The sequence below is a fragment of the Coregonus clupeaformis genome, unplaced genomic scaffold (assembly GCF_020615455.1).
Source record: "Coregonus clupeaformis isolate EN_2021a unplaced genomic scaffold, ASM2061545v1 scaf3299, whole genome shotgun sequence".
In the NCBI taxonomy this organism is placed as follows: Eukaryota; Metazoa; Chordata; class Actinopteri; order Salmoniformes; family Salmonidae; genus Coregonus; species Coregonus clupeaformis.
The window spans coordinates 957-22,519 of NW_025536753.1; the positions used below are offsets into that span (position 1 = coordinate 957).

Below are 21,563 nucleotides of genomic sequence, written 5' to 3' on the forward strand. Positions count from 1 at the left end.
TGAGCTGTTTTTCTGCAAAGGGACCAGGGACGACTGATCCGTGTAAAGGAAAGAATAAATGGGCCATTATCATAGAGATTTTGAGTGAAAACCTGCTTCCCATCAGCAAGGGCATTGAAGATGAAACGTGGCTGTTTCTTTCAGCATGACAATGATCCCAAACACACCGACCCGGCAACGGGAGTGGCTTCGTAATAAGCATTTCAAGGTCCTGGAGTGGCCTAGCCAGCTCTCCAGATCTCAACCCCATAGAAAATCTTTGGAGGGAGTTGAAAGTCCGTGTTGCCCAGCGGACAGCCCCAAAACATCACTAGCTCTAGAGGAGATCTGCATGGAGGAATGGGCAAAATACCAGCAACAGTGTGTGAAAACCTTGTGAAGACTTACAGAAAACATTTGATATGTGTCATTGCGCATCAAGGGTATATAACAAAGGTTATTGAGAAACTTTTTGTTATTGACCAAATACTTATTTTCCACCATAATTTGCAAAATAAATTCATAAAAAAATCCTACAATATGATTTTCTGGAATTTTTTTTCTTATTTTGTCTGTCATAGTTGACGTGTACATATGATAAAAATTACAGGCCTCTCTCGTCTTTTTAAGTGGGAGAACTTGCACAATTGGTGGCTGACTAAATACTTTTTTTCCCCACTGTATGCAGTTTCAAAAGGACATGCATTTATTTCTTCCCCTCATTCACCGTCAGTCATTCACCCCAGCAGTCAGCCTGTGCAGCTGATGATGGCCCATCTAAACTACACCTAAACTATATTGAAAATAATTTCACAAATATAATAATAGAGTTAGCCTAAAGACAATATTAAATTGACTGATGGGTGACAATATTGTCAATTGTCAAATTGAATATGAAGAGACAGTGCAGTTTAGTTGGAATTGACACAAAGGCAGCGAAACAGAGCACCAAAAATGGACTTTTTCAAATCCTCTGAGGCTCCTACAGAGTTACATGCAGGTAAGACCGTTTGACTTCTGTATAGTATCAGAAAGAGCAGATTCTGATGTTTCCAAAACACTTACCCTTGACAAATAACTCTCAAAATTGAAGAGATGAGCTCTAGTAGAAAATATCACCTTTTCCAAGAATAACTGTTCCATGTGCACCAGAGATAGCCTACACTAACATAAACTCATGAAAATGCTCTTTGATTTTGTTTTATTGGGTAACATATTCTAATGTCACCCAAGCCTTCATAAACACAACCAAATCATTATTTTTGCAATAGTGTATTACATTTATTTATTAGACTGTTCTTTTGCTGTCAAAATAACTGCTCATTGGCTCAAAGTAGGATCCCTCAAGGCCTTTCTAGTGTTAATAAACTAAACTGACTTTGAATGGCCTTTAGTTGGAGATTAAGGGGCTGTGCGCTTTAGGGCCTAGTCACGAAGCCACTATTGTCCAGTTATGGAATGAGGAGGGAATTGGCATCTAATTAATGACTTATTCAATCAATAGCCATAGCCTATGGGTTTGCAATAGACCTATGGTATTTCATTCAATCCAATGGTTTATGATAGGCCTACTCCATGGTCATTGTCAAGGCAGGCAAGATGAATTTGGGAGTTATTGAGTTATAGAGACAAACCATCATTTTTCGTCTGACTGGCACACAGACAAAGGGCAGTTGCCCGTGCAATGCATGCGTCGCACGTGGGGGATAATCCGTTCCCACGCGCGCTTGTTAAAGCCTCTTCTCTGGCAGATTAAACCGCGCGCTTCTAACCAACCATCTGTTACCAGCACCTCACCACCATGTGCACACGCACACTTCCCTACACCGGGATGGACCGGGAGGCGCGAAGCCGCGGAGAAGCATTCGCTTAACCAGAGGGGTGCGGATGATGCCGGTGCTCGCTAGGCAACTCAGGCGATTCGGTAGGCCTATCTGAGTGACTGCCCGCTTTTTTGTTTGAGAGTTGCAAGTGGAAGATGATGCTGATTCATGCTAGCACTGTTATGGGATGAAGACATCCGAAGGAGGTTGTAGGGTTTCCCAAAATCATTATCCAACAAGTAGGGCTATATTGCGCAGTTTAGATTTTGCATTATTGTTCCGCAATTTATTTATTTTATTTTACTCATAGTCTATACCAAACATTATAGCCCTGACATTTTACAGGCCTAAAACCTACACAATACACTGTTATCACACTGTTATAACTATAGTTTTCAAACAATCATACATATGGGCGGCAGGTAGCTTAGTGGTTAAGAGCGTTGTGCGTTGTGCCAGCATAAGGTCGCTGGTTCTAATCCCCGAGCCGACTAGGTGAAAAATCTGTCGATGTGCCCTTGAGCAAGGCACATAACCCTAATTGCTCCTGTAAATCGCTCTGGATAAGAGCGTCTGTAAAATGTCAAAAAATATGTTTTATGTAAATGTTTTTAGCCAAAAGAATATCCTCATAAGATATGATACCCAGTTCAAGACAGTTCAAAATGTGTTATATTTTATACCCTCATCATGTCTATCTATTCCCAGTCAGTTGGTAAGTGGGCCTTCACACGCTCTACCACTAGAGGATAGTATTGACTTTGGTACGAAATACCTTTTAATGTTACAGTAATGCGTGAACGCTATAAAAATTATTTGATGAAATGGACAATCTTCCAAATAGAGTAGATATGTTAAATATGTGTCATTTAGTGAGAGCAATAAAATGATGACAGTCACTTCAGTACATGAGGCAGTCCAGAAATGTGACAGGACAATACGCCTCCTTCTAATGCAATATCCATTGAATGCGATGCTTTTGTTACATTGTCATGAAGATACCCTGATCATATTATGGTTGATAATACAATTCAATTTATGGAAACTTCAAACGTTCATGCTTTGCTGAGTCGCCTTCAATTTGGGACTTTGGAGACATGGGCCGAACTGGGACCATATGAAGCCCCTTATACCCCAATTTGCTTCTGGACGGCATGAAGACAACTGGCTTGGTTGACTGACAGAATGATCATGAGCATACTCACCTTTATCAATGTATGTCAATGGTGTTATCTCATGTAGGCTACTCTAAGTATTTTAATAAAGTGTATAAACGTTTTCAGTTTTCAGTCAAGTGGAAACAGTTTTGACAGTACGCACTAACATTACAAAAACAACACAAATTGAGCTGTTAAAAAACGATACCATTTTAACTTACCTTTCAAATTAATACCATCAAAAAGAATACGACTTCTGTGCAAGGCTTTCGTGTCTCTCGTGCACACTGAACATTTAGTTACGTTTCTTTATATGTTGAATAGCATAATTCTTAAGAAAAACACAATTAACCGAAAGAAAAGGTTATGTATTTCAAGACACAATTGTAACCGTCAAAAACAGTGCCAATGTAATTCTCAAAGACGGGGGTAGCACATGCATAGGCCTATACGTTTGTTCATTTATTTGAATATCAAATAGTTGTAAGACAAGCATTTTTGGCTCCAGGCTTAAACAGGTTTTTATATTTGGCTATACAGTATGCCTATTGGCTTCTGTTGGGATTTGTGTATTGGATACTTATATTTCACATGTAAAAACAACCTTAACAGAATGTAGCCTATATAGTATTGGGCCCCGTGTAGCTCAGTTGGTAGAGCATGGCTCTTGCAACGCCAGGGTTGTGGGTTCGTTTCCCACGGGGGGCCAGTATGAAAAATGTATGCACTCACTAACTGTAAGTCGCTCTGAATAAGAGCGTCTGCTAAATGACTAAAATGTAAATATTTCCATTATGAAAACAATTAGTCTTGACAATGAAAAACGTATTCGGAAATATCATTACATCTATCATGAATTGGTTCAGAAGTGTAAAAATGGTGGCTTTATCATTGTGTAAACACACTGGTACCAATATCTATGTATTGTGTATTTCAGCTATGAAAGACCGAGGGGGTTGAAATATGGGGTGGGTAGCCTACTTCGACATTCTATTTATAATTGGCTGAACAAATTTCGCAACTGCACTAAAGGTCATTGAAGGAGTTGGTTTGAAAATAATCTGAAGATTTTTGGACATGCGCAGATGTGGGATGCCATATTGGAACGAGCTCTGTGCTGTGCAGTTGAAAGACGTCGCTCGCTGGCTTCCACCGAACGGAAAAGGCTCGCAAATTAGACGCGAAAAAAACATCATTAAGGTAAGACAGGTGACAGGTTGACGCTTCTTTAAATATTTATGTAGGTTACTAATCCAGAGCCGTCGTTTTCTCGACGAAATATCCACCGTGAGAGGTTTTTCCTAGCGTAAACCTTTAACCACTCCGACTCTAGGCTGTTTCTCTAGAAACAGAAATACTGGCGCATTCAGAAGCCAAGTTGTTCAAAGTGTTTTTACGTGCGTAATTATAGCTTTCACATGCGGTGAGAAGGTCGCTTCGTGGCACTTTCAATTTAGTTGGTATGATTGTTTTTCTTTATTGAAAGGCATAATGTAAACCTTGATGCAAAAATAAATTGGTTACATAAACATTTATTTTAATGCTTGCGGTGCGTAGGAAAAACACATTTCAATAAGCCTGATAAATGAATTTCCATCTAACGGTCTGCTTTCCACTGAAAACGATAAAATAGTGAAATGCTCATAAGTTCGCACCCCTGACTTCGTTTTAAATGTTCATATTTACAGTTTAAACGTCTAGGTGTGTCATGCTTTTTCCACACATAGGTGCGCAAAGGCATCGGAAAATACCGGACATTGCCAATATGTCAAACCACTTTCAACATGGCGGGTTATGGTGTGTAAAAAAACTGCATGTAAAATCTTTGAATGAGGAAAAAAATACAATTACTGCAGTTAACCGTCCAGTTCCAGTTTCTTTTGATGCACATTAACGAGCTCTAATGAATTAAATTAGAAGTGGACGTTTAACAATACCGTTCGAGTTTTTTTCTGCTGCAATACTTTGTGTGCAAAGTACATTAGCGAAGTGCCAAATACAAATTACTGACTGCTTACGCACTGAGAGGACGTCGGCGACACACGTATCCCACAAATGCACAGTAGACCTAGCTACATTTCCTGTTTCACTTCTTCAGCATTAGCAGTTACAATCTATTTTTAATCGTTATTTAGTACACATAGAATAATGGTCTGATGAACGGTTCCATTTGTCTTTTTAATCATCCATCAAGGTTTTAACATCAATCTTGATGATTGTAAAATTGCACGAGGTAATTCTCCCAATCCGACGTTATGCCAAATGTGATGGACGAAGTTGCTAATTGGGTTAAACCGCGCGTATATCCATTAAATTTTTATTTACTTATTGCGGGCAGTCAGCAAATCCCGGAGTTTAGTTGCGCATTATTCTGATGATCCCTCTTCGGGATTACATTCAGCTCCATAATGAATATAAAAATAAAGCCACGTTACCAAATGAACAGTGATGTGCATGTGCACTCATGCGTATTCAGGCTGCGTATTGCCATAAAACCCTAAAACATACGGTAGGTCCGTGGTTGTCATGTGAGATCGTTTTTCCTTGGTACTGGTGTAGCCTAGATGGAATGGAAGCAAGCAACATCATGGAGAAGATCTCGCCTCTTTACTGTAAAACCTATGAAGTGTCCAGGGATCTGGTATAGGGGTAAAGATCACGGTGATCAAGGATGCATGGTTATTGATGGTTTTATTCATGTACTCCTCAGCGCCGTTTATAATCGATATTTTGATAACGCATGCCATTGTATGTAAAAGTCCCTGATAAGGTTCTAAAGGAAAAACAGATAAAACATTGATGGATTGGCACTGCTCTGTGAGTGAAGACAGAGAATTGTATTAGCCAAGAACAACTTACATTATTAACACGTCTTTCACAGTGATTTACATAACAAAATGATATGGAAAACGGATGTATTAAGTCATTAGGTCAAGGCTGTGACTTGACATCATCAGTTCAAAGGTGTCTGCTATAGTTTCAGGTGAAATAATGGCAAGGTAACCACATCCCCAGGCTAATTGCTCATGGGAAGTGTCTGGCTGACTAGATTAATTGTAATGTAAAGAAAGCCACATTTCCTTTTCTCCACTAAGAGTCTTCAGTGAGGTGTATGGATGAATGAATCACAGGAGGTTAAAAAAAATATTTGTGTTCTTATTTTGACCCGATCATGAGCAACTCAATGTCTGTAGGAGAGATAATGAGTCACGTGGCATAAGAGTCAGCATAACAGACACAACTGGCTCTGCGCAAAAAGGCTGTACAATGATTAGCCTACATCAGATGTTTTTTCTTCAGAGAAGACAAAAACATATTATACAACACAGCATTTGGAATAAGATCAAACAAGATCCATTTCCATCTATTTTCGATAATTTCTGAGTTGATGGAAAAAGTAATCATATAGCCCTTCTGGTGTGATGTTACTCAAACAATGGCTTGATGCTGGAGAAGTTGACTGAAGCTGCTGATGTAGGCAGTAGGCTCTCATTAGTATGTTTTCTCATTGCCTCTGTGCATTGTGGCCTGTCTGTCTGTCTGTCTGCCCGGGGCAGTTGTTGTTTGCACTTCAGTCTTTTAAATATGTCAGTCAGCTGATCTCACACAGCATCACAGGCTGTTTAAGGAACACACCAGGCTAGATGTGCCATAGAGACAAGACACTATATTCTACTGATATATTCTACTAATACTTCATAGATACTGATAAATCATGAAATCTTTCATTGGATGTAATATTATAGATTACATAGAATGAATGGTGAGTGATAAAACAGAGAAGTGTAGAAATCGTTGAGAGATATCATTACTCTTAACAGGATCAATTGTGTCATGTTGATTCCTAAAAACAAAAACATGATGGGAGATAAGGAAGGACACACCCAGCCCAAATAGTGTTAGTTAATTTGTCAATTCCCCATGAAGTATGCATATTGTCCTGGTTGGGGTTTTAGAGAAAGGCAGCGAAGGGACAGCGTGTGGTGCCTACTGGACTCATCGAAGCTAATCAATAACACCGCCCCCCTCCATCTCAATCTGATGAGGCTTTAACCAGGAAAGACCTGCGTCTCAGATTAACACACAGATCAGCCTAATCCCCAGGAGACAATCTGGGCTGCTCACTGGGATGCTGGGGACCAGTATGGACCAATATGTTTTCATTTAGTGGTTTAGTTTGGCTGCTTTTGGTTAAAAAAAACAATGAGTGAAAAAAATATATCAATTGGACTGCCTGTGTAAACGCAGCCTTAGATCCTCTTAACTGAATGCAATAATAGTGAACCTTTTCGATTTAAATCAGTGACACCATTTCTGGGATAAGTGACCCTCTGTCTGTGAGACAAGTTGCCCGGTTCTCTTTATCCTGTAAACCTACATGTAAATATGTGCTTTTCTCTGATTGTGTCCTAGACGTTGTGGTTTATACTACATTTTAGTTATTTAATGGACCCTGTGGACTGTGATCTCTGATAGTTTCTGGACTGAAGTCAGTAGATGGATCCTATGTTTGCGTCCTGGAGAGTGTGGACTATCAGGCAGAGTGGAGAGGAACAGGGGCCAACATCATGTGAGTCCAATTAGACCAGCATGTTGTTTACGCTATGGATAGATGTGTGTTTGGATCCCTGCGTGACAGAGGACACATTCAGAAGGATTACATGTAGTGAAAGGACACACCTATGCTATGAAGAAACGAGTTGATTTAAATGCATTTCCAGTGATGTTCCTCATGCTATAAAAAAACAGATGATGACAAGCACAGAACATTGCCTATTGCTCATTTGAATGCTTAGGCAAATGTGTGAAGTCTGCAGAGAGTTGTTTTTGTGTATTAGTTTGATTGAAGGGCATCGGTATGAATCTGCTCTTTGAATCAGTGTTAATTGAACAGTTGATGGAAGTGGGTGCAGTTAGAGTGAGTCATTGCGGAGGCTGAGAGATATGGCAGTTATCCCAAAATATCACAAACGTAACCATGATCTGGGAAAGAGACAGAGTGGAAAAACAATAGGAAAATATTTAGTTTGTTTTTCTCCAAGATCTTTTAAATAAAGCAAAAACTAAATTATGTCTAAGCGTTATGATTCCTATATGAGTGATTAAACCTTTTGAAATACCTCTTCTTTCTTAATGGTTTATGTAACGCTGATCTCTGTGGCATAGTTATTATGAGGTTCTGCTGTGTCGGTCCTGGTCTTCTACCTTATTTAAACTGTGGTTGGTTATCTCTTGTGGCTGGAGAGCTGTGCTGAGGTATGCAAATCCACAACAGCAGAAACTGTACATTGCTCTCGCATACTACTACTAATAATAATAATAATAAAATGCCATTTAGCAGACGCTTTTATCCAAAGCGACTTAGTCATGCGTGCATACATTTGTGTATGGGTGGTCCCGGGGATCGAACCCACTACCCTGGCGTTACAAGCGCCGTGCTCTACCAGCTACCAAGCAGAGACATAGAAACACACTGTGCTGAACAGGTATTCTATGCTGTACAAATATAATTAGTAGAACAGAGGCTATTCCATCTGTATGGTCTGAAATAAATGCCCATGTTGTCTTTCGTTACTGTTATAGTGGTAATTGTTTAGATGGACATGATATGGATTTGAATGCTCCATTCCTACTTAACTCCTCCTTTGTGTGACACAGTGGAGGAATGAGGGAGATGCAGTGAAGACTGAGGAGTCTGAAGACAGACGGACTAAGGGTAAAAAGGTAAAGGTTACCGGGAAGAGAGAGCAGGATGCAGTCCCACCCACAGGACAGGCCATTCGCCCTCTCCACAGGAAATCCCACAGCCCGAACCAACGGGAGAGAAGAACAGGTGCACTCAGGTGAGGGATTTTACCTACACTTTTTAATCTTCGATCCCTTCCTAATTTTTTGTCTGCCATTGTTTGATGACACGTGAAGGGTACAACCATTCATCTCCATTGTATCACAATCACAACAGGGGTTGTGGTTTTAAAATGCTCAGTGATTGCATTGAAAAGCAGCCATTTTCCAATTTTTCACATTCCTTTTGAGATGCCACACCATTATTGACCTTCACCAAGGTCTCAGAATGCGTGTAGTGCGGGACTATTTTTTTTGTTTTGATTATTCAGCAGGAATCTGCAGCAGCCACTGTGTCAAGCTGTGAGAGAATCTGGTCCAGTTTGCCTGGTCAGGGTCAGTGGTGTGGGGATGTGCGCTGACTGTAGAGTCATAGTTAGAGTCTCTCTGTCATTGTTTTTTTCCTGTGTTCACTTCCTTGTTCTGTTCTGTTCAGCCCTACAAGGTGCTTCTTATCAAATGAACAGACTGGAAAAGTGGAACTCGGATGAAAAGTAATAGAAAACAGGAAAGTTTTGTCTGGCTGAAAGGAAAGAGGAAATGCAACTCACCTAGGAGCATTTTCTCAACACTACGATTGATCTAACATCTTTTTAATTCTAAAACATATATTAAAGGATTTTTAAAGTGCTTTTCTAAATCCCAAATACGCTTGAATGACAAGATTACTTTTTGTTAAAAGCAGCGTTCGTAACATGACCCCTTTGAATCAGGTTGAGATGGATAGTGGAAGGTATGATGTCATAGCCTTTGTAAAGGTCTGGGGATGAGGAGTGTGAACACGCAAACACACACAGACACACACACACACACACACTACTATGTGTAAGGGAGAAGATCAAGCTTAGCAGATTGTTTTCAGAAAGCCCCCGACTGCAACAACAGGTAGTTTCTTCTCTCTCATTGGTGCAGGTTAAGTCCCACACACTCAGTCCCATGAGACACAGCCTAGAGAGGAGAAACCACACAGCAGGAACAAGAGACACACAAACACACACACACACACACACACACACACAGAGAGAATACACATTATACCTTGTCCAAGTATCAGTCTCCCACGGGAAAATTGAACAGTTCTCACCTTGAGGAGAAACATTAGTGGCATTACGTGGAAAACACACACACACACACACACACACACACACATAAAACTCACAAAAAATCAGATACATTTTCAAGTGACCTAATTTTGGATGGTTGAAAAGAGACAACTTTGTTTTAGCTGGTTCCTGCTGTGTTCTTTATAAAGTTCCTTCCCCATAGATTTAGAGAAATTACATTGGTGCGTGTGTGTGATCAGATCTCTCCCTGCTTGTCTCATTAAATTATGACGTATCTGTTTACACAGTGACTTTGATCGTTGCAGAATGAAGGCGTAAACATTTTTCCCACTCCACGCAAACTGTATTTCACTCGACTCCTTCGCTAGGGACTGAGGAAATATACTGTTTTGTTTACAACATTATTCCTGTTTCATTGCTTTTTCTCCACTGCATTGTAATTTATTAACATTTTATTTAACCTTTATTTTGACAGGGAGTCAATGCTGAGACCAAGGTCTCTTTTCCAGATGAGCCCTGCACAAGAATACACATAAAAATACAATATACACATTAAACTACACATCCATGTACACATTAAAATACTCGTTATTATATACAACAATACATGAAAAGCAAATCACAATCATAAAAAACAGACCAGTAAAACAGGTCCCCTAACAGCAGTCTGAAGTGCCCTAGAGCCAAAATTCCTCAAATTTTAAAGTGCATTGGGGATCATTCCACACGTAAGGTGCAAAATAACTAAAAGCAGATCTACCCAGCTCAGTGGAGATCGAAGGAATCTCCAGAGTTAGCCATCCCTGAGACCGGGTCTGGTATCTTGTACATCTCTATAAGTAGCGGTGTAACGGTTCACCAAACCCACAGATCAGTACGTGTTGCGGTTTTGGGGTCACGGTTCAGTTTCAGTACTGCGGGAAAATGAAATGCCATGCTCAATGTTCAGCATTCACAATGTTCCTGGCATTGTCTGTTGTGACAGGATTGTTATGTTGGGCCTGTCAAGTTTCCACTCTGATGCTGCGTTTGTAACCATGTGGGAGGTGGGAATTTACGAGTTATCAGATGGATGCATTCATGTTATTTGAACTCGTTGATAAATGCAGATTGGCTAGTGGCTAACAAGCAGCGTCAACCATAAACTATCATGCTTGTAAACAAATTAGAGTTCAAAAACCACCAGAATGGATTTATTTTAACTGCTGAAAATACTGTTATAAAGGCCGTTTCCTTAGTAGGTGACGTCAGAGGTCACCATGTGGGAGAAGTGGGTGCTCAGGATGATAGACGAGTTCCCACTAGTAATTACCAGTTGGAGGGCTGTTGAAGTGGAATTTGTTTTGTCGTATGTGGTATATTCCCACTTCCCTCTTGGTTACAAATGCACCATGACACTGCATTCTTAAGTGCCAGATGCACAGTTGTGACTCTCATAAAGGGGGCTTGTCTGTAGCATTGTATATCTCCCATTCTGGGGTAATGTAATGGGCTGTCACTGTTAAGAAAGTGCAACACAGGGTGCATTGGCCAATTCATTGAAAGCTTTGGCTTGCTTATAGAGAGCGGGTACTACCGGTTTGCTTAAATGGGTGCAAGAGGGAAGTTCGTAACGTGGCTCGAGCACTTTCACAAGGTGCTGAATCTGTCTATTCCCAACCACCGAAAATGGGCGCATATCCGCATCTATAAATCAAAGACTGTAAAAAAATAGCAGCTGCATAGGCTATTCTCGTTGAGCATTGGCGACATACTGTAAACGTTTTATCCACAACTCTCTGTCCATTGCCGTTGTAATCTACTGGGAAGCCAAAATGTTCCCAAACTGGAGATTTAAACAATGGAGGATCCCCCAATTCTGGTTTATCGACCCCCACCACTCGCCATCGTACAGAACTAGCTCCTAGCGGCGCCTCACAAAAGGACAGTTTTAAATGCAGCAATTAAGATTCTAATTTTGATTACAATGTGCGCATAGGCTCTAGTTGTTTGAACGGAATAGACTGAAAAATAATGTTCCGCTCAGATTTACTGAAGAGGCATACATTTTCATACTTTTTTTCCCGTACTGGTTCCCCGTGGGAATCGAACCCACAACCCTGGCGTTGCAAGCGCCATGCTCTACCAACTGAGTCACACGGGACCTCTCAAAGCATATAGGGCTAGTTTTTATTTTATTTGTATATATTCATTCGGGTTCACAGTGCGGCCCGAACTTTGATACAGAATGCAGACATGTATTGAACCTATCGCCCGCAATAAATTATGATAAACCGCTATGATAAACTGCGTCCAATGGCTTCAATACAGTGGCAGCTGCATTCATATAGACGATATCCCCCTAGTCTAAAACCGGTATGAATGTCGACTGAATGATTTGTTTCTGCTATTTAATGAAATAAAACATGTCATTATTGAGTGTGATGCTGTTATGGTTGTTTTTATGGTGAGTTTTATGTTTTGTCATGTCAGTGTAATTGTGACTGGGTTGGTGGCAGTCAAAATGACTGACAGTGCTTTCTTCCAATCAGACGCAGACTCCATGGAGGAAGAGGCAGACTTTAATTGGGAGGAGTACCTAGAGGAGACGGGGGCGACCGCTGCACCCCACACCGCTTTTAAACATGTGAGTGAAAAACACACGTTCTTTACATTTCCATAACCCACACAACATCTTGTAAATACTGTTATTGAATGAGTGGCATTCATGCAAATCCTTTTAAACATGTGTTTGAGTGAGAATGTACTTTAGCTAATGATGTTAAACATTTACATTTACATCATTTAGCAGACGCTCTTATCCAGAGTGACTTACAAATCGGTGCATTCAACTTATGATAGCCAGTGGGACAAGCCCTTTTTATTTTTTTTATTTTTTTTGGGGGGAGAAGGATGACTTTATACTATTCCAGGTATTCCTTAAAGAGGTAGGGTTTCAAGTGTCTCTGGAAGGTGGTCAGTGACTCCGCTGTCCTGGCATCGTGGGGGAGCTTGTTCCACCATTGGGGTGCCAGAGCAGCGAATAGCTTTGACTGGGCTGAGCGGGAACTGTGCTTCCGTAGAGGTAGGGGAGCTAGCAGGCCAGAGGTGGATGAACGTAGTGTCCTCGTTTGGGTGTAGGGTCTGATTAGAGCCTGAAGGTAAGGAGGTGCCGTTCCCCTCACAGCTCCGTAGGCAAGCACCATGGTCTTGTAGGAGATGCGAGCCTCAACTGGAAGCCAGTGGAGTGTGCGGAGGAGCGGGGTGACATGAGAGAACTTGGGAAGGTTGAACACCAGACGGGCTGCAGCGTTCTGGATACGTTGTGGGGGTTTAATGGCATAGGCAGGAAGCCCAGCTAACAGCGAGTTGCAGTAATCCAGACGGGAGATGACAAGTGCCTGGATTAGGACCTGTGCCGCTTTCTGTGTATAGTAGGGTCGTACTCTGCGAATGTTGTAGAGCATGAACCTGCAGGATCGGGTCACCGCTTTGATGTTAGCAGAGAATGACAGGGTGTTGTCCAGGGTCACGCCAATGTTCTTTGCACTCTGGGAGGAGGACACAATGGAGTTGTCAACTGTGATGGCGAGATCATGGAGCGGGCAGTCCTTCCCCAGGAGGAAGAGCAGCTCCGTCTTGCCGAGGTTCAGCTTGAGGTGGTGATCCGACATCCACACTGATATGTCTGCCAGACATGCAGAGATGCGATTCGCCACCAGGAGAAAATGAATTGTGTGTCGTCTTGGTGTATAGAGAGAATAGGAGAGGGCCTAGAAATGAGCCCTGGGGGACACCAGTGGTGAGAGCACGTGGTGCGGAGACAGATTCTCGCCACGCCACCTGGTAGGAGCGACCTGTCAGGTAGGATGCAATCCAAGAGTGAGTAGCGCCGGAGATGCCCAACTCGGAGAGGGTGGAGAGGAGGATCTGATGGTTCACAGTATCAAAGGCAGCGGATAGGTTTAGAAGGATAAGCGCAGAGGAGAGAGAGTTAGCTTTAGCAGTGCGGAGAGCCTCCGTGACACAGAGAAGAGCAGTCTCAGTTGAATGACCAGTCTTGAAACCTGACTGGTTTGAATCAAGAAGGTCATTCTGAGAGAGATAGCAGGAGAGTTGGCTAGAGACGGCACGCTCAAGAGTTTTGGAGAGAAAAGAAAGAAGGGATACTGGTCTGTAGTTGTTGACATCGGAGGGATCGAATGTAGGTTTTTTGAGGAGGGTTGCAACTCTCGCTCTCTTGAAGACGGAAGGGACATGGCCAGCGGTCAAGGATGAGTTGATGAGCGAGGTGAGGTAAGGGAGAAGGTCTCCGGAAATGGTCTGGAGAAGAGAGGAGGGGATAGGGTCAAGCGGGCAGGTTGTTGGGCGGCCGGCCGTCACAAGTCGCAAGATTTCATCTGGAGAGAGAGGGGAGAAAGAAGTCAAAGCATAGGGTAGGGCAGTGTGAGCAGGACCAGCGGTGTCATTTGACTTAATAAATGAGGATCGGATGTCGTCAACCTTCTTTTCAAAATGGTTGACGAAGTCATCCACAGAGAGGGAAGAGGGAGAGGGAGGAGGAGGAGGAGGATTCAGCAGGGAGGAGAAGGTGGCAAACACAGTGTAGTTCGACTCCTGCTGAAGACCACACTCAAATACAGTGGGGGAAAAAAGTATTTAGTCAGCCACCAATTGTGCATGTTCTCCCACTTAAAAAGGATGAGAGAGGCCTGTAATTTTCATCATAGGTACACGTCAACTATGACAGACAAATGAGAAGAAAAAAATCCAGAAAATCACATTGTAGGATTTTTTATGAATTTATTTGTAAATTATGGTGGAAAATAAGTATTTGGTCAATAACAAAAGTTTCTCAATACTTTGTTATATACCCTTTGTTGGCAATGACACAGGTCAAACGTTTTCTGTAAGTCTTCACAAGGTTTTCACACACTGTTGCTGGTATTTTGGCCCATTCCTCCATGCAGATCTCCTCTAGAGCAGTGATGTTTTGGGGCTGTCGCTGGACAACACGGACTTTCAACTCCCTCCAAAGATTTTCTATGGGGTTGAGATCTGGAGACTGGCTAGGCCACTCCAGGACCTTGAAATGCTTCTTACGAAGCCACTCCTTCGTTGCCCGGGCAGTGTGTTTGGGATCATTGTCATGCTGAAAGACCCAGCCATGTTTCATCTTCAATGCCCTTGCTGATGGAAGGAGGTTTTCACACAAAATCTCATGATACATGGCCCCATTCATTCTTTCCTTTACACGGATCAGTCGTCCTGGTCCCTTTGCAGAAAAACAGCCCCAAAGCATGATGTTTCCACCCCCATGCTTCACAGTAGGTATGGTGTTCTTTGGATGCAACTCAGCATTCTTTGTCCTCCAAACACGACGAGTTTAGTTTTTACCAAAAAGTTATATTTTGGTTTCATCTGACCATATGACATTCTCCCAATCCTCTTCTGGATCATCCAAATGCACTCTAGCAAACTTCAGACGGGCCTGGACATGTACTGGCTTAAGCAGGGGGAAACGTCTGGCACTGCAGGATTTGAGTCCCTGGCGGCGTAGTGTGTTACTGATGGTAGGCTTTGTTACTTTGGTCCCAACTCTCTGCAGGTCATTCACTAGGTCCCCCCATGTGGTTCTGGGATTTTTGCTCACCGTTCTTGTGATCATTTTGACCGCACGGGGTGAGATCTTGCGTGGAGCCCCAGATCGAGGGAGATTATCAGTGGTCTTGTATGTCTTCCATTTCCTAATAATTGCTCCCACAGTTGATTTCTTCAAACCAAGCTGCTTACCTATTGCAGATTCAGTCTTCCCAGCCTGGTGCAGGTCTACAATTTTGTTTCTGGTGTCCTTTGAGAGCTCTTTGGTCTTGGCCATAGTGGAGTTTGGAGTGTGACTGTTTGAGGTTGTGGACAGGTGTCTTTTATACTGATAACAAGTTCAAACAGGTGCCATTAATACAGGTAACGAGTGGAGGACAGAGGAGCCTCTTAAAGAAGAAGTTACAGGTCTGTGAGAGCCAGAAATCTTGCTTGTTTGTAGGTGACCAAATACTTATTTTCCACCATAATTTGCAAATAAATTCATTAAAAATCCTACAATGTGATTTTATGGAAATTCTTTCCTCTATTTGTCTGTCATAGTTGACGTGTACCTATGATGAAAATTACAGGCCTCTCTCATCTTTTTAAGTGGGAGAACTTGCACAATTGGTGGCTGACTAAATACTTTTTTTCCCCACTGTACAGTCACATATTCAGAGTCACTGCTGTTGACGGAGACTCGCATACCAGAGATGACATACCCTGTTCTCTCATTGTTGCGTCTGTGCATTCGGAAAGTATTCAGACCCCTTGACTTTTTCCACATTTTGTTACGTTACAGCCTTATTCTAAAATTGATGAAATTGTTTTTTCCCCCTCATCAATCTACACAGATATTTTTTGGTACCCTTCCCCAGATCTGTGCCTCGACACAATCCTGTCTCGGAGCTCTACGGACAATTCCTTCAACCTCATTGCTTGGTTTTTGCTCTTGACATTCACTGTCAATTGTGGGACCTTATATAGACAGGTGTATGCCTTTCCAATGTCCAATCAATTGAATTTACCACAGGTGGACTCCAATCAAGTTGTAGAAACAACTCAAGGATGATTAATGGAAACAGTATGCACCTGAGCTCAATTTCGAGTCTCATAGCAAAAGGTCTGAATACTTATGTAAATAAGGTATTTCTGTTATTTATTTGTATTTTATTTTTTATTTAGCATTGATTTCTGTGAAATAGTGAAATATCTCTCATGCTCTCAACAGACCTAGTGCCAATTGAAACAGTGATTCCTTGTGGGGTCGCTCTCTTTCTTTCTCTCGGTCTCTCTCTTTCTTTCTCTCGGTCAGTCTGTTTCTCTGTCTGTCTCGTTCTGTCTCTGTCAGTCTGTTTCTCTGTCTGTCTCGTTCTGTCTCTCTGTCAGTCTGTTTCTCTGTCTGTCTCGTTCTGTCTCTCTGTCAGTCTGTTTCTCTGTCTGTCTCGTTCTGTCTCTGTCAGTCTGTTTCTCTGTCTGTCTCGTTCTGTCTCTCTGTCAGTCTGTTTCTCTGTCTGTCTCGCTCTGTTTCTCTGCCTCTCTTACATAAGCCATCCAGTGTGATACAGCATAGTTGCTTTGTTTCTATCAGGAAGTCATGAGGCCATTTGCATTGTTTTTAGTTCTAAGATGTTGGCTTTTTCCAGTAACACAGGCAGTGTGTGCGCGTGCATGTGTTTGTGTGTTATATAATGGGTTTTAGATATGTGTTAGTGTGAGTGCAGCCTGTGGCTATGGTTGAAACACATTACATTATCAATTTCCTGGTACACTAGCCCTTTTAGATATGTGCTCTATCTCTTGCTCTCTCCCTCATGTTCTCTCTGTGAGTCACTGTCCGTAAAGGCCAGATTGTTTAGAATATTCAAAGTGGTTGAATAAACAGGTAGTGTGGGTGGGGAGCTTTTAGAAATCCCCTGTGTCATACCTGTTCATTACCTGTGGCCCACCTGTGTTTTACTCTGTCAATCATGGCTCAGCGAGCCAGTCAGACGTCCCTCATTTTGCATGTAGACCTGTGATGTAATTCACTTTAGAACGTCAATGTATAGATGTGCTTTATCTTGCCCAATGCACTTGATTTACCTATTAAGTGCAAGCCCATTATAATCAAGCTCACCTATCAGTGTAAGTGAGGGCGGGCTCTTGTGTGACGTGGTGCTCCCTGATTGGTCCTCGCAGGTGGACATCAGCCTACAGAGTAGCTTCCAGCCGGGGATGAAGCTGGAAGTGGCCAATAAGAGCAGCCCAGACACCTACTGGGTGGCCACCATCGTCACCACCTGCGGCCAGCTGCTGCTGCTGCGCTTCAGTGGCTACGGAGATGACCGCAAGGCCGACTTCTGGTGTGATGTCATGACCGCCGAACTCCACCCAGTAGGCTGGTGCTCCCAGAACAACAAGACCCTCCAACCCCCTGAAGGTAGGGGCACCACCTGGGAACTCGCATGCACACACACACACATACACACACACACACACCTGGAGCTGTGAGATGATATTTGATCACACACACCTTTACATGTGCGTTTTACACGTGAATATACACATCTTAGTCTATAGTGAATAAACACACCCTCTTCATCTGTGGCTTTATTGCTCATTTTTTATACTTGAGGAATTATACTGAACACACACCTGTAGCTGGACTTTACTTGACATCATAGTATAATAAAACACCTGTAGCTGGACTTTACCAGACCTCATAGTATAATAAAACACCTGTAGCTGGACTTTACTTGACATCATAGTATAATAAAACACCTGTAGCTGGACTTTACCAGACCTCATAGTATAATAAAACACCTGTAGCTGGACTTTACCTGACCTCATAGTATAATAAAACACCTGTAGCTGGACTTTACCTGACCTCATAGTATAATAAAGCACCTGTAGCTGGACTTTACCAGACCTCATAGTATAATAAAATACCTGTAGCTGGACTTTACCAGACCTCATAGTATAATAAAGCACCTGTAGCTGGACTTTACCAGACCTCATAGTATAATAAAGCACCTGTAGCTGGACTTTACCAGACCTCATAGTATAATAAAGCACCTGTAGCTGGACTTTACCAGACCTCATAGTATAATAAAACACCTGTAGCTGGACTTTACCAGACCTCATAGTATAATAAAGCACCTGTAGCTGGACTTTACCTGACCTCATAGTATAATAAAACACCTGTAGCTGGACTTTACCTGACCTCATAGTATAATAAAATACCTGTAGCTGGACTTTACCAGACCTCATAGTATAATAAAGCACCTGTAGCTGGACTTTACCAGACCTCATAGTATAATAAAACACCTGTAGCTGGACTTTACCAGACCTCATAGTATAATAAAACACCTGTAGCTGGACTTTACCAGACCTCATAGTATAATAAAATACCTGTAGCTTGTAGAGACCCCAATATAACCTGTTCACATAGACAGACAGTGCAGCCTGTCCCAAGACAGACAGACACACACACAGCCTGTTATGACACTCTCCCCTGCCCCGGCCCATGTGAGTCAATAAGAGAGTGAGCTCATTCTGCCTAGTCAAGCCAACACACAACAGTTGACTGCACTGTCCAGTCAAACCTGCCCACAGAAACACACAACTGACACCCAAATACATTCAGCAACTTTAATTCAAGGTAGACTCGGATGAACACGAAGGTTGCTCATAATGTGATTTGTTTATTTAGCTTGTTTAGTTTGTTGAACGCACACACCCCCACATACACACACACACACACACGCTAAATTTAACCTCATGTAATATTAGCCACGGTAAATAAAGCAAGTCACCCTTTCTCCACCTCTACTGCTCTAACTAGCATGACTTTCTCCCTTCCAACCCCCGATCCTTCTCTTTCACCCCTTCCAAAGCTTGTCAAAAATAAATGCCATCTATAATTTAGCATCTATAATTTAGCATCCTCCTTTCAGCGGTCGTTCTAGAAAAGGCATTTTCACACCACGGATCATCTCATCCGCACATTACTCACCCTCCATAACAGATTTAGTTATGGTGATTTTTGGGAGCATTTTTTGTTGTCAAGGAGACAATAGCTGAATTTGCTTCTAATTGACTTTATTTTCACACCGCAATCTTTACCTGGTGGCAAATCTCACTTCGGGGGAAAAATAGGACAGTGTACAAATATATATAAAAGGCCTATAGAAACTGCAGCAGTGGGGGATAAAATGTGCTTGATTTTTATGTAGCTTTAATTGATCTTTTAACACATACACTGGAGCATGAGTGGCCACAAGAGAAAAAGAGAGTATCTCTGTGTTGGCAGAGACCTGATGGGGTGAGGGGACTGAATGGCTATGAAATGGACTCTGTAATAACCGTGCATGTTTAGTGGGTTAGATGACACCCAAGGGACTGGGTAGTTAACACACACCATTGCACACACACACACTCTCTCGTTTAGATTTGACTCAAGAGATGTTGTGTTTATTGGTTTGTCTATAATAAGGGTTTACATGAGAGGTGGACACAGACTGTTGGTGTGAGTGTTTGCTAGCTACTGTATACGGCTTAGTGAATAGGGCTGGCAGACCTAATGTATTTGCAGAAGAGGAACAGGTGGGGAGTGGAAGGCTGTAGTATGTTTCACTAAGCTGGGAAAGTAATATTAGGTTAAATTTAGACAACCTTTCCTCTTCATGTTTTCTCCTTCATGCTATAATTGATCAAATTACAGTGATTTTCTCCTTCACTGCTATTTGTCATCAAGCCTCTTGCATCATGCCAAGCAAAGTGAGTGTATGCGTTGTATGCGTGCGTGTGTGTGTGTGTGTGTGTGTGTTTGTGTGTTTCTATGTTACAGTTACCTTTATTTCTTTCTGTTTCTCAGATAACGTTTACCTAAGAAAAGGTAAGCAGCCCTATCAGTCTTCCTGACTAACTCGCCTGCCTGCCTGCTGGCTCTAGGTAGCTGTTAACTGCTAACATGGACCAATGTTTCTTCTCAGCAAGAAAAAGTTTAAATGGGATCCTTGGGACGTCCAACTCTGACGTCACCCCATCGAAGTTGGCATTTAAAACGGTTATTAGGGTTAGGTAGGTTTTGTTAAGGTTATGGTTAGGTTAAGGGTAGGGTAGGGGTTAGGGTTAGGGTTAGGGTTTAGGGTAGGGACGTCCCAAGGATTCTGCAAATCACTAACCTTCTCAGCATTGCATGTGTGCTTCCTTTTCCTCCTTCCTGTCAGCTTACAGGAAGTTGCTTCAGAGTTTGTTTGACTCTTATACCCCCACGTCTTTCTGCATTGCCCTCTGTATTTCCCCATTTCTGCACCTCTCCACCACCTATTATTTTGGAGGGATAGATGTTAGAAGTGTGCTGGCCTCATTTATATCTGTATTAGGGGGTTCTTGAATTACGGTGGCATTTGGGCATGACATTTTGGTAACATCAAATATACATTTTAGGTCAATTAGGATTTTCGGGAATATAGAGGCCACAAATTCTCAAATCTAAGGTCATCAATCCTTTAAAAATTATTTACAGTGATATGATTCATCATTTTGCTCATGTTATTTCCTTTCATTTTAAATTGACTAATACCAAGTGACACTTTGGATTTAGACACCAAATTATTAATGGAATCCTCAAATGTATGACATACTAACAGGGTGTGATATACTAATACGTTTATTTAATATAGACCCCTCCCCCGATAACAGTTTGCCACTGGAGAGAATGCTCAAGGTCCTTGTAATCAGTGATTTCAAGGTGGTAACACCAATAACATAAAACTGATGGACACACATTATACTAGTTTAAAAAAAGAAAGTATTTTAATAGCCTTCCTTGTTTTGTTGATCTATACAATATATTAAATACTTTTGTTCATTATTCAAAATAATATATAGGCTTATCTATCTCTAAATCTCCAAACCATGTCACTACACCTCTACACGTCACCAGTGGGACAAGACAATTTGCTAGCCTCCAGTAGTTTCTACAATGCATACAAATAGATGTGTTGCAGTATAAAGGACCTACATACACACATTATGTGGTAGTCAGTCTCACTGTTGTTTATAGGCTCTGTCTTAACTGGAGAGGAGAGAGATGAGGGGGGCAGAGTTCAGAATATAACTTTAGAACGTGTGTGTCTGTGTCAGTG

The 21,563-nt window shown here is 41.9% G+C and overlaps 1 protein-coding gene and 1 long non-coding RNA gene across 2 annotated transcripts in view; both read left to right on the forward strand.

Moving 5' to 3' along the window:
* Nucleotides 1-4,118: 4,118 nt before the first annotated feature.
* On the forward strand, nucleotides 4,119-8,676 carry LOC123489787. The gene is made up of 2 exons (XR_006660657.1): nucleotides 4,119-4,159; nucleotides 8,618-8,676. It is a non-coding gene; the product is annotated as an uncharacterized LOC123489787 (long non-coding RNA).
* Nucleotides 8,677-8,778: 102 nt separating this feature from the next.
* The window catches only part of LOC121543573 (scm-like with four MBT domains protein 2), a 35,460-nt gene continuing 22,675 nt past the window's right edge, over nucleotides 8,779-21,563 (forward strand). The window contains 3 exon segments of the mRNA XM_045220181.1: nucleotides 8,779-8,802; nucleotides 12,399-12,493; nucleotides 17,611-17,851. Of these exon segments, the coding sequence (XP_045076116.1) occupies nucleotides 12,410-12,493; nucleotides 17,611-17,851 (325 nt within the window). The 5' untranslated portion in view covers nucleotides 8,779-8,802; nucleotides 12,399-12,409.